Genomic DNA, 12,490 nt, shown 5'->3' with positions numbered 1-12,490 from the left:
TTTTTTTCACCAATACCACACTATTTTGATGAGTATAAGCTTTATATTATTCTTAGAGATCAGGTAGAATCAGTCTTCCAGTTTTGTTCTTATCTTTCAATATTGTGTTGTCTATTCTCAATCTTTTGCTTCTCTATATAAACTTTAGAACTACTTTGTCAGTATCCATAAAGCAGTTTACTGCCATTTTTATTGGGATTGCATTGAAGCTATAGAGGAAAGTGGGAAGAGCTTATATTTTAACAATAATGTGTCTTCTTATCCATGAACATGAAATACTTCATCAGAATTGTGTAGTTTCCCTTACACAGAAGTTATACATATTTTCTTAGATTCAGGTGTACAACATAAGGATTTGAAATTTGTATATATTGGAGAAATGATCATCTTAATGTCTTTTTTTGCCATCCTTTCCTTAACAACTTAACGAATTTGCAATATTGTGTTACATGTCCTTAACTTACTATTTTCATTTTGGAAGTGTGTGTCTCTTGATCCCCTTCATTTTACTTACTCTCCAAGCTCTCCTCCCCTCTGTGGACAAAACCATCAGTTTTCTATCTATGATTTTAGTTTGGTTTAGTTATATTTCTTGTTCGTTTCTATTGTAATTTCACATGTAAGTGAAATCATAAGGTATTTGTCTCTATCTGGCTTATTTCACTTAGCATAACACCTTCAAGAACCACCCATGTTGTTACAAATAGCAATTTGTTGTTACAAATAGCAGTATTTCATTCTTTATCCATTTAGCTATCCATGAATAATTATGTTGTACCATACCTTATTTATTATAAATAACACTTCAGTAAACACAGGCATGCAAATAACCCTTAAGGCTAGTGTTTTGTTTTCTTTAGTGCGTTGTGTACTGAAGTTCCCTTTTCTCCACATCTCACCAATGCTGTTGTTTCTTATTTTTTATTTTATAATAGCCATTTTGACAGAAGTGAGGCATCATCGTTTATTGTGGTTTTGAATTACTTTTCCCTCATGAATAGTGATAAGGAACATCTTTTTATGTACCTACTAGTTATCTGTACTTTTTTTTTTTTTTTTGGAAATTGGCTATTTAGTTCCCCTGTTCATTTTTTAATTAGATTTTTTTATTTAATTGTATGAATTCCTTGTATATTGTGGATATTAACCCTCCATCAGAGACACAATTTGCAAATATCTTTTTCCATTCAGTAGGTTGCTTCATTTTACTGATGGTTTCTTTAATTGTGTAGAATAATTCTAGTTTGATATAGTTCTATTTCTTTATTTTTGCTTTTGTTGCACTTTTGGGGTTGTTATTATTTGGTATCAAATCCAGGGGGGGGGGAGATAACAAAACTGGTTATCAAGTAGCTTACCCCATCTATTTTCTTCTAGAAATTTTATAGTTTCAAATCTTATATTCAACTCATTAGTACATTTCTTGTAACGTCTACGATCCTGGTCCAATTTCATTCTTTCAGAAGTTGCTGTATTCCCAACACCATTTATTGAAGAGACTGCCCTTTTCCCCTTGTATTGTTTGTTCTTTTTCTGTGAAACTGTCATTGGAATTTGGATAGATATTGAATTTAATTTGTGAGTATCCTGGGTAATATTGATATTTTGATAATATTAATTCTTCTAATCCATTAGCATGAAACATATTCATTTCTTTGTGGCTCATCCAATTTCTTTCATCAGTGTCTTAAAATTCATCAGTTTTTTCCTTCTGATCTTGTTATCTGCATATAACTTACTATAACTCCAGTTAACAGGTCACATTTGATATTCACTTGGCCATGTGCAGCCTACTTCTGGGTTATCTCAGGTTTGGGCAAATAGATTTCTTGAGAAGATACTAGGAAGTAGTCTCCTACCTAGGTATTCTCATTTCACTCCCTTCTTCTTTATTATTTAAAGATAACCTCAAACCCAGAACTGATTATTGGCAGCAATTTATCTCTCTTGTCTTCCATTTTGGCTCACCTATACACAAAAATAACTGATAGTATTAGCTATATATTTAATAAAGTAGAATTTTCCCCTAACATACCTAAGTGTATTTTTACTCCAAGCCCCAATGTCTGTGTGTACAACTTATATTATATCTTTATAAAGCATTTATCAGTGTCCTGTACCTGCATTACATACTTATATTTCCTCCCTGATCTCCAAAGCATTAAATGTTCTACTAATACCCAAAGAGCATTAAATATAGACAGATTTGATCATCTACATGGAGCATAAAGCAACTTAACAACTTTCCAGAATCTAGAACCTCTGGATATTTTTGTTTATTCAAAAATATTTATAAAACACATATACTGTACAGGATGCTTGTGAGCAAAACAGGCATTATCTTCATGGAGCTCTCAGTCTACTTGATTCTAAGTTTGTCTCCAGAGACAGTGTTCTTTTCAACCTAACACAATAATTTTGAAATTTGGAAATAATTTTACATTTAAAAGAACTTGTAAGAAATGATACATAGATGATTATAGTACATAGATGATTATAGTATCATTATTCACAATAGGCAAAAGGTGGGCTCAAACCCTGCCTCATTAACAGCCACAGTCTCTATTTCCATCTTTCTTTGTTATTGTGATGTCCTTTGTTTCTGTTAGTTGTACAATATAGTTTTCTGTATGTGCATTTCCTCATTGATCTAGAGGAAACTGTGAAATACAAACTGGGGTCCTCCCCACTCCCAACCAGTTCCTCTTCTCTCCCATACTATCCCTCACCCAAGAGAGATTGCATAGAGCCCTGGAAAATCAAGAATGGTTATGGGAAATATCAGTAAAAGGAAGAGCCCTAAATGAAATTGACAAGAATTACCAGTTGAGCTAGTTTTACTCCTTGATGTATTATTTTATTTTCCTAGTTCTATGTCTAAACTTTGTTCCATTTTTTAATTGAAGCAACATTGTATTATAACATTATAACCTTAATCCTATTGACAGCAGCTCCTTTTAAAAATAAATTTTGAAAATCTTTATATATGGAATGATACCCAATGTTCAAAACCACATTCCCAAATAAGTATGATTGAGCATAATGAAATTCAGCACAATGAACAAAGTCAAAGAATTCAAACAAAGGAAAGGTAATATATCTGAACCAGGAAGAATTAACCATCTGGAGATTCAGGATCCATTTAATAATCTATAAGAATCTGTGGCTTTTCTGAGAACAAGTAAATTCATAAAAATCACAAAATTTGGGAGAAGTCTATGAGGAATTTCAGGAGAAGCTATGGATTGCAGAGAAGTAGGCAGTGGGCTCCATGAGAATTTAATAGGCCTTATCTGTCCACAAGTGGTGGCCAGTTCCCTGGAGCTCAAAGCTGTTGAGAGAGGGGAATGAATGCATTCAGAGAGCAGCTTTAACTTAGAGCCAGGATTATTATTTCTATAATTAAGGGAAAAAAAAAAGGAAAGAGTCATTGAGAAGTGTTGCTGGGATCTGTAAAATTCTGTAGCATAAAGAGAATTTAAAAAACTCTGCAAGTCTGACTTAGCAATGTTATTATACTGTCACCCAGCCTGAACCTTCAAGCTGACTGTGAATTCCTCTTTTACTTCTTTTTCTTCTTCTTTCTGGAACCATGACTTATTTTGCTTTAAGAGAAAAAGTGATGGTATAAAAGAAGGGTGTGTTTGTGTGTGTGTGTGTGTGTGTGTGTGTGTTTAAATGATGAAAACATACTGAATACATACATAGGAGAGGTTTCTTACTGGGACACTAGATGAGTGCTTGAGAACCTACAATTGTTCTCTACTTCTAAGGTTAACATTCTCCTTAAGAAACTGAGAAATGCATGAATATTACCACACTGAAGTCTGTGTAGGCAGCAAGTGCTTTGTGCTACTGGAAGACACATGGGCTGTCTTTCTCTACTTGGGTTGGGTCTCCTGCTTGCACAATGAGCTCTGAGAGTTGTTTCTCAAGGAGCAGTGGGTTTATACTCTACACTCCTCCATCTGGGAAAATTCTGCACTCCTTTGTCTGTAATAAAGAACACTCATTATACTCAAGAGTACTCATCACCAGGTATGTGTATGATGTTTCCTCCTGAGTGAATAAAGTTCATCTACTTTTGACAAGAGACAAAAACATTTGGAAAAATAACCAATGCCTGTAGCCTAATATGATTTTTAATTTACCTTTTTATTCCTCAACAGTAAGTTGTTAAGATTTCTAATTTCAGTCCTTGAGACTAATGAGCTCCATTTATTCCAAAGACAAGATAGGACTGCTAATCCAAGATTCCAGCCTGACTGTTCTTGAATCACACTTGTCTTCCTCGGAAATTCTAGCCTGAGATTTCCTGATCTCTGTGTGCATAGCCCCAGCTACAAAAGGGGACTGGAGTGAGGCCTGTCTACAGTGGAAGCAGTATGGTAGAAAGTGGGCTAGACTTAAAAAAGAATTGGAATTTCTACTCAAAATTCCCTCCCAAACTAGGCGAGTGTTACGCTTTCCTGAGCCACAGTGCACACTGCTCTATGAAATGAGGCAGTTAACACCAGCCAGGGGTGCAACTCAACTGCCACTAGGTAACATAAGCATGCAAGAAGACCCCATGTGACATGTGACAGTTGGAAGCATAGGAAAGTGGGAAGTGGCAGGACCTGGGTTTGACATGAGAAAATATATGACATTCAAATTTAATTTTTTAACTACTTTTACCTTTTTTAGTTTTTAATTTGTAAATAATTTCAGATAAAAAATATTTTTAAGGGCTCTCCTTGCTGCACAGTGGGTTAAAGCACTACATTATGAAGCTCTCCAAAGCCACTGCATCACGAGTTCAATCCCTGGCCAGGGAGCTGACCCACATGGTGTGGCAGACCTCTCCTGACCTGCCTGATACTCCCCTAATCAATCTGCCTGTTCTGCAACCCACTCTGTCTCTGATGAATCCTCTCACACGCCACACCTCTGGCATGTACCCCAGTTCTGTAAACATAAATAAATAAATCTTTAAGCAAAAGCTTTTAAATGACACATTGATATAGCCACAATTATAGTAGAATTGTTCACAATAGTTAAGAGAAATAATTAACCCAAGTGTCTATTGATAAATGAATGAGTAAACAAAATGTGGTATTAAAAAAAATGGAAATTATTTTGTCTTAAATAAGTAGAAAATCCTATAATGCCACACATAGATGAACCTTGAAAACATTATACTGAGAGAAATATTCTAGGGATAAAAGGACAAATAATGCATGATTCCACTTACAGGAGATACCTGGACTAGTACAAGTCAGAGATAGAAAGTAAAATGATGGTTGACAGTCACTGCAGGGTTAAAATTGAGAAAAGAGCTTCAATTTTGCAAGATGGAAAAGGGTCTGGGGGTGGTTGTAGTCATGGTTACACAACAGTATGAATGTACTTAATGCCATTGAACTATCCTTGAACTTAATATGCTTACAATTAGGCTGTTCCTACTGTGTGTATTTTATCATAAGATAGTACATTAAAAATTGACACACAGAGCTCCTATATGCCCTTTATCCAGCCCCCCACCCAAAGTTAGCATCTTGAATAACAATAGTACAATTATCAAAGCTGTGGGGGGAATATTGATAAAATTCTATTCATTAATCTAAAGAGTGTTTATTTTTCCAAAGATCCCATACCTGTTCTTTTAACTAGTTCTGAATCCAATCCAAAATACACATTTTGTTTAACTATACTTTCTTTTTGGTCTCCCCCAATTTGAAAACATTCAGCAATCTTTCTTTGTCTGTAATGGAGAGTACTAACCAGTTATGAGTTTATGTTTTCTCCTGGTTGAATAAAGCTTATGTATTTGGGGCAAGAAAGTCACATAAATGATATTATCTACTCCCCAGTATATCATATCACTAGGAACATGACTTTGATGTCTCATCCCTAGTGAGGTTAACTTAGATCACTTGATTAAAGGGTTTCTGCCAACACTCTCTACTATAAAGCTATTTTTTCCCTTTGTTTATCATTATATATTACCCACTAAATTAACTCCCTTTGGAAAAGCTTGCCTGACACAGTTATTAGTATGGTACTTCCTAAAAGGTGATCTTCAATTTTTATCATTACCTCTACATTTATTAATCAAAGTTCCACTGTAAACAAATTATTCCCTTTGCCTCATCAAATTTAATTTTTTAAAATTCAGTACCACAAACCCAGAACACTGTTTCCATAGTGTTCTGGTGCTTGATAACCTCAAAGTATCTTTCTAATACTAAAAATTCTCAAATTCCTTATGTCCTCTGTTAGCATGTAACTAAGGGGCACCTAGAAAACCTCAAATTTGCATACTCTAGAGGGATCCAGCCATTTGTGCACACGAAGACATACTCTAATGTGAAAGAGCATACTAGAATTGGGCATAGAGAGAAAAAGAAAGGATATTCCACATAAAACACTCCAGATTACCTGCCACTTCATGGGCAGATGCACTGCCAAATACAGTTGTCCCGAAGCAGGACTGCTGAGGCCTGAAAGCTCACCACAAGTCTAAGGCCTCTCCTGGGGGAGACATGGACTCTGAAACAGGTCCCAGAAAACTGGGACAAAAGGAGACACCACACGAAGACAGCAGCTGCCTTTGTCAGCCTCGGACCCATGTGTCTCTTTCAAATCTTTCTACATGTCTCTCCTCCACATGCCTCATCTCCAGAAGTACAGGGGTGCAAACTGAGCTGCAGGAACAAGAGCACCCCCTTTTTTCAGCCCACCTACCTTCTGTGATGCAGAGCTGCACCTGGTTGCTCAGATGGGCCCTTCACACTTGTAGCCTGTCTCAGGTGAATGCACTAAAGCTGGGGAGGGGTGCAGGGAGCATGTACCGGCACCTTTTTTTTTTTTAAGATTTATTTTATTTATGCATACAGAACTGCGGTACAGGCCAGAGGTGCAGGGGCGGTGAGAGGATTCACCAGAGACATAGTGGGAAGCAGAAGAGGCAGATAGACTGAAATACACTGCTGAGGGAAGCAGCAGGCGGGTCAGGAGAGGTCTGCCGTGCCATGTGGTCACCTCTGGGGCTGGCGGAATCGAACTCATGTGAAAAGGCTTTAGCTTCCTAGTGCTGTGCTTTAACCCACTGCGCCACTAGGGAGGGCCCACCTCCATCTTTCATGGAGTTACCTCTGTAATGCATCCAAAACTAGAAATAACTCCAAGTTCATAACAAGGTAATCCCCAGGGATAGGGAAATTACCATCTCTCTTTTTTTTTTTAATCACACATTAATTGTATTTAAGTTCTTTCTCTTTGAAGGGCTCATGCACTAAGGTATGTTTTTTCTTTATGGGGTACATGGCAGAACCCATTCAGAGCATGCAGATTTGGAGGTCCCGGGGTGCCCTTCACCTGGCCCTGTTAATGTTCAAACAGTGTGATAATGGTCAGTCTGGATAGAAGGACAGTCTGGAGAGCAAAGGGTCAGCACATTTTCATTTTCTTTCCTTCTCCTCCTCCCTTTTTTTTCTTTTTCTTTTAAATCAGATCTGAGCACTGCCCTGAACACACCAGCAGGGTTCCATAGCAAAAACATTGAAGAGCCACAGAGCCTGGAAAATGCATGTGAAATATTTATGCTTAATTTGCCCTGGAGAGTATGGTTTTTAATGAACAGGAACTAAATCATAAAAATTGCAGTATTCTAAGAGATTTTCATTCATGCACCAGACCCCCTAGCCAAGCTGGCTTGAAATTCATCCACTATCTGTTTCTATAGCCCCAGGCCTCTCCCCTGTGCCAGGAATATCCTTTGAGTGTTCCTATCTAGCTGCTCCTTGTTGGTATCACCCATTGGCAAAGGGGACTAATGTTAGCAAACACAAGTGAGAATTTGAGCTTTTCTACCGATTTCCTGGTTATGTGCATATTTTGGCAGGGTGTATGTGTATGTGTGACCTTCTAAAATGAGCTAAATGTTTGCAGGTCCTCTGGATAACTCATCCCCCAGATGTTTCTTTTAAGCTTTTTGGTCAGCCTCTGAGCAAACTCTGGGCCAGAGAAAATAATAGCAAGCCCTATGAATGGAATTTTGGAAGAAACTGTAAGAGGGTGGTCCCTAGAAAAAGGGGAGGTTCCAGGTCCCCTGCCCCACCCAAAGTTAGTTTGGCGCTGAGCAGGAAAGAGAAGAAAGCTAGAAAGATGAAATTGGACCAGTAAGCAGGATGGAGAGCCAGAGAGGCATGAGGAGACACTGGAGCAGAGAGACACTTGCAGAGGAGGCTCTAGCTTCTTGGCCCTGGGCTGGTTGAAACAGATGTGTGGGGGAGAACTGTGGGGAGCTTAACAACAGCAGCTTTTATCTTGATTTTGATTTTGCTCTTTTCCTCCCAGACTTGTCTTTTTGACTTTTCCCCATAGGTCCCCACAAAATGGGACTTTAGACTTGTGGCGGGCTTTCAGGCCTTGCTTTGGACTAATCCCTTTTGGGTGGACTTTTACCCATGAGGGGATGGGTAACTTTGGGTGCTTGACTTAGAACCTATATTCTTTGTATTTTTTGCAAAGAACCTATATTCTTTGCACACTCACTGTACTAAAGTTACTTCCCATTAAAGATCTACATGTTTTGTCTTGATGCAGCAGATGGCAAAACCTATGTAAAACAGACAGGTTTGGGGGTTCTGAGGTGAGCCTTCCTGAACTGTAACAAAACTCCCAGATAATTAGCTAGAAATGGGACTGTATGAATAGCTCTAACAAGTATCTGTTAGTGCTAGTTTACATGATGATTGTAAAACAAGGCCATTGGTTTTCAAAGATACTTTAGAAAAGAGGAAAAATAGATGAAAATAGGACAGATTAAAATGCCATAAATTGTTCTTATTACTGAGATTAAACTGCTTTACTTGAACAAATGCCTCTCAGATTTTTGTCAACTCCCTGATTTCCCCTGACCTCAGCATACAGCATTTTTAAGTGTACAACAAGTAATGTTTTAATATAAATAAATAATGCAAAAGTTAAATCATGATAGAGCTCATACAGTTGAACACTATACATCTATTCAAACGGAAATAGGATGTATTATTAGTTGCTTTTGATAAATATATAGGTGACAAGAGACAAATCATTTTGAACATGTGTGTGTGTATATGTGTGTGAGCAAAAAGGAAAATTTAAAACTGACTCATAACTATTAAAGGAATAATAGTTTTTTCTTGGAAGAAAGTGGACCTGAAATTTAAAAAAGTTATCTTCTAAATTTAATACTCCCCAAAAAGAAAATGTGAATTTTTTTTATTTTGTTGCTTATTTTTTTGTTATGTAATTAAATTGCCATTAAAAATAATAATAGGAAATATTTGTTTCTTAGGACATATTTGGACCGAAGATCCCTACTTAACCAAAGAAAGCTGATACTGTCCCTACCTATATTAATAAGATCTCACTTCCCAAACATATCTCTTCCCTTCTCTTTCAAACCCTGAGTGACAACACAAATATGGGAAAATTTTCAGTAGCAACTACTTTGAATAGTGAAACATTTTTGGTTAGGGGACTCCTAGGAGAATCTGATGAAAATCAGGTCTCATCTCTCCAAAAATGTGCATGATTTTGCCTATATAATTTCCCAGGATTCAATTAAATTCATGAATTGGGTTAAGAACTGAAAAACAACCACCTCATGATTTTATCCTTTATGGTCAATTATTTACTTTTTATTTAAATAATTGCTTAAATGTTCCATATTTATGAAGACATGTGGAGAAAGAAAAGAGGTCTCTTTCCTGAACTTTGATGAATTCAAGGCTCCATTCATTTCTATAAAGAAAAAAGTAAAATGGGCCCTCCCCGGTGGTGCAATGGGTTAGGATGCAGCAGACTCAGTGTGAGTTTGATCCCAGCCCCGGAGGTGACCCACATGGTGCGGCAGACCTCTCCTGTCCCGCCCACTGCTCCCCTTAGTGGTGAATCCGCTTACCACCTCTGCACCTCTGGTTTGTACTCCAATTCTGTATGCATAAATAAATAAATCTTTAAAAAAAAAAAAAAGAGGGAAGTGACTTGCCCAAGGCTAGATAGTAACAGAATATTCCACAACACATATCTTGCCTCTCAGGCAAGGCGGTTCACATCAAGTGACCTTGACAATCTTCTTTAGGTTCTCTTAGATGATTACAGGCTCTGTGCCCCTCACAGGTTTTCACTATTGTGGTCTCTCTGATCAGATCGAACATTCATACTTAATTCCAAAACTTCTTAGGAAAGGAAGATAGAGAGAAACCCAGATTGTCATTCAGCAAGACTCACAAGTTTTGGATATCTGCCACGCTCAGCAAGAAGACAAGCACCTTGGGGTCAGAGATAAAGTCCAGACAGAGATAGGCATTCCAGCTGTGGAGGCAGGACTAGATCAGAAGAGGGAAGAGGCTAGTGACAGAGGTTGCCGTAGTTTTCACATATTTTCCCATCCCATGGAGGCCCAGTGTACAGCCCCAGCTTCCATGACCCTGTTCCCCTGTCAGAAGCTAACCATGCTATGTGCCTGTTTGACTCCACAGCTCCCTTTCACTGAAGGCCTGTACCACTTTTATCACAACGGCCTTGCAAAGGCCAAGAGAAGACGCAGCCTACACCACAAGCAGCAGCTGGAGAAAGACCCCAGGGTGAGTTTTTCTGCAAATTTGCTTTCTAACCTCTGCTGTCACAACTGAGCCCATGGAGTGAGGTGGAAGGAGGTTTGGAGGGGAATTTTGAAGGACTAACACTCAGTGTATTGTGATAGGTCAAATGTATCCTTGGCAGAGGGCAGGGTGACTATCTACTTCTCTGATTAAAACTCGCTTCAGGAGGGCTGGAAAAGTTGGTAGGCTGAGGAGTAACAGTTCCCCTTTACTGGCTTCAATATTCTGTGTGGATTTTTTGTGGCCATCAACATATTTTGCCCTACAGTGAATAAGGAAACTACAGACAACCAAGTGAGTTATTTTTATGGAAGGTTTATCCCAGTGAATCCACAAAGAATGTGCCATAGCCCCTATTGTCTGTGGGAAAATGAGGGAACTAGCAGTCCCGTAGGCAGTAAGCTACCACCTCCATGAAAGATCGTACAACGGCGTCATCTCATCCACCCTCGTCACTTTGTGCTTCCCTCACATTGATCCAATTCACACGACCTCCATTCTACCTTATTTTTAACCTCTGAGTCTCATTTCCTATTCCCCCTGACAACTTAAACTCAACTTTCCACAGCCAAACTTGCCACCTTAGCAACAAAGCAGCTTCTTTACAGTGTCCCCACTCCCCAGTTTTCAGAATAGGAACATGGGTCATGGTTGACTCCTCCCTCTTCCATCATCCCATAGACCTACAGATTCATTCAGTTGGCTGGATTCAGATTTCTCTCATGCAAGTCACTGAGAAGAAAATTAAAAATCCAGGCAAGTTGCTTTCTGTGCATTGAATAATCTCTTCCCAGGACCCTTGGAGAGAACAGATAAAAATAGGGTTGAATTAGGGATTTACACATGAGATTCCCTTTGAGCTGATGAGAATTTGGAAACTCATTCTTGTGTTTTTTTCATGGGGCCATTTGACTGGATTTAATTTGGGCTTTAATTAGGAATACAGATGAAACAGACTCCTGAGCTGATCACCAACTGACAGCCCACAAGCAATTTGCCTTTAACTCTTCAACCCAGGGGAGCCCACGGTCCCTGGAGTGGAAACTCTGCACTGAGAAGTTGCATTGTCTTCGGTTTCACAGTCAGATCTGAGTCTCTGTGTTGCAAGACTATGACAGACATTCCTAAATGGGTCTGTTCCAGAAAGTAACACCATGACTTAAGGATAAACACCCTTTTTTGTATCTTAACAGCCTAGACTAGACCAGCCCTATACCTGGGCCTGCCTCAGGAAGCCTGTGAACAGGGTTCTACTATTTTACTGTGTGAACCCTGGGTGGGTAGCAGTAGACAAAGACCACATTGGTCTTGTGACCAGAGTGTCAAATGGTGACACTCTTGTTTTTTTCAAAAACAGATTTTGATATCATTTTCTAATTGATAAAACAGCTATTCTGAGTTGCCTGCATTCTTAGTCTATGCAGATTCAAAAACAGATACTCAAAAGGAAAGCTGGTATTAACAGTAATAACAAGTTGGTTTTTTGTAACAATTTGACATGTTTTCCTTGTTTCTTCCCTGCCTGGTGATCTTACTCCCTGTGGCCAATTGTTTTCCTTTTATTTTTATGTAATTACTTAAAAGTTCCATTGGCTTCTCCTCTGCCATGATTAAAAATGGTGCCTAAGACCAGACTATGGTGATGGCATACAGGTCTATCGGTGGTGGGAAACCCACGGGGATTACAATTGAGATGGAAAAGGGCACAAAATGATTTAAAAATAAACTATTATATTATTTTTTTTAAAAAAAAATGGTGCCTAAGATTATTTTGAGAGAAACACAAGCAAGACTGTGGCAGAAGGAAAGACATTAAAACGTCTTGGGCTAGGAAAGAAAAAAGACAACAGGAAGCT

At 38.4% G+C, this 12,490-nt stretch overlaps 1 protein-coding gene across 1 annotated transcript in view; it reads left to right on the top strand.

Annotated features, from left to right (window-relative positions):
- Window positions 1-12,490, top strand: part of PCSK2 (proprotein convertase subtilisin/kexin type 2) — a 225,640-nt gene that overhangs the window by 17,754 nt on the left and 195,396 nt on the right. Inside the window, exon 2 of the mRNA XM_004686939.2 lies at window positions 10,512-10,616. Coding sequence (XP_004686996.1) covers window positions 10,512-10,616 — 105 coding nt within the window. The remainder of the gene's footprint in view (window positions 1-10,511; window positions 10,617-12,490) is intronic.

Source organism: Condylura cristata, unplaced genomic scaffold, assembly GCF_000260355.1.
Source record: "Condylura cristata isolate star-nosed mole 26May11 unplaced genomic scaffold, ConCri1.0 scaffold00022, whole genome shotgun sequence".
In the NCBI taxonomy this organism is placed as follows: domain Eukaryota; kingdom Metazoa; phylum Chordata; class Mammalia; order Eulipotyphla; family Talpidae; genus Condylura; species Condylura cristata.
This window is presented reverse-complemented; position numbering and strand designations above follow the sequence as displayed.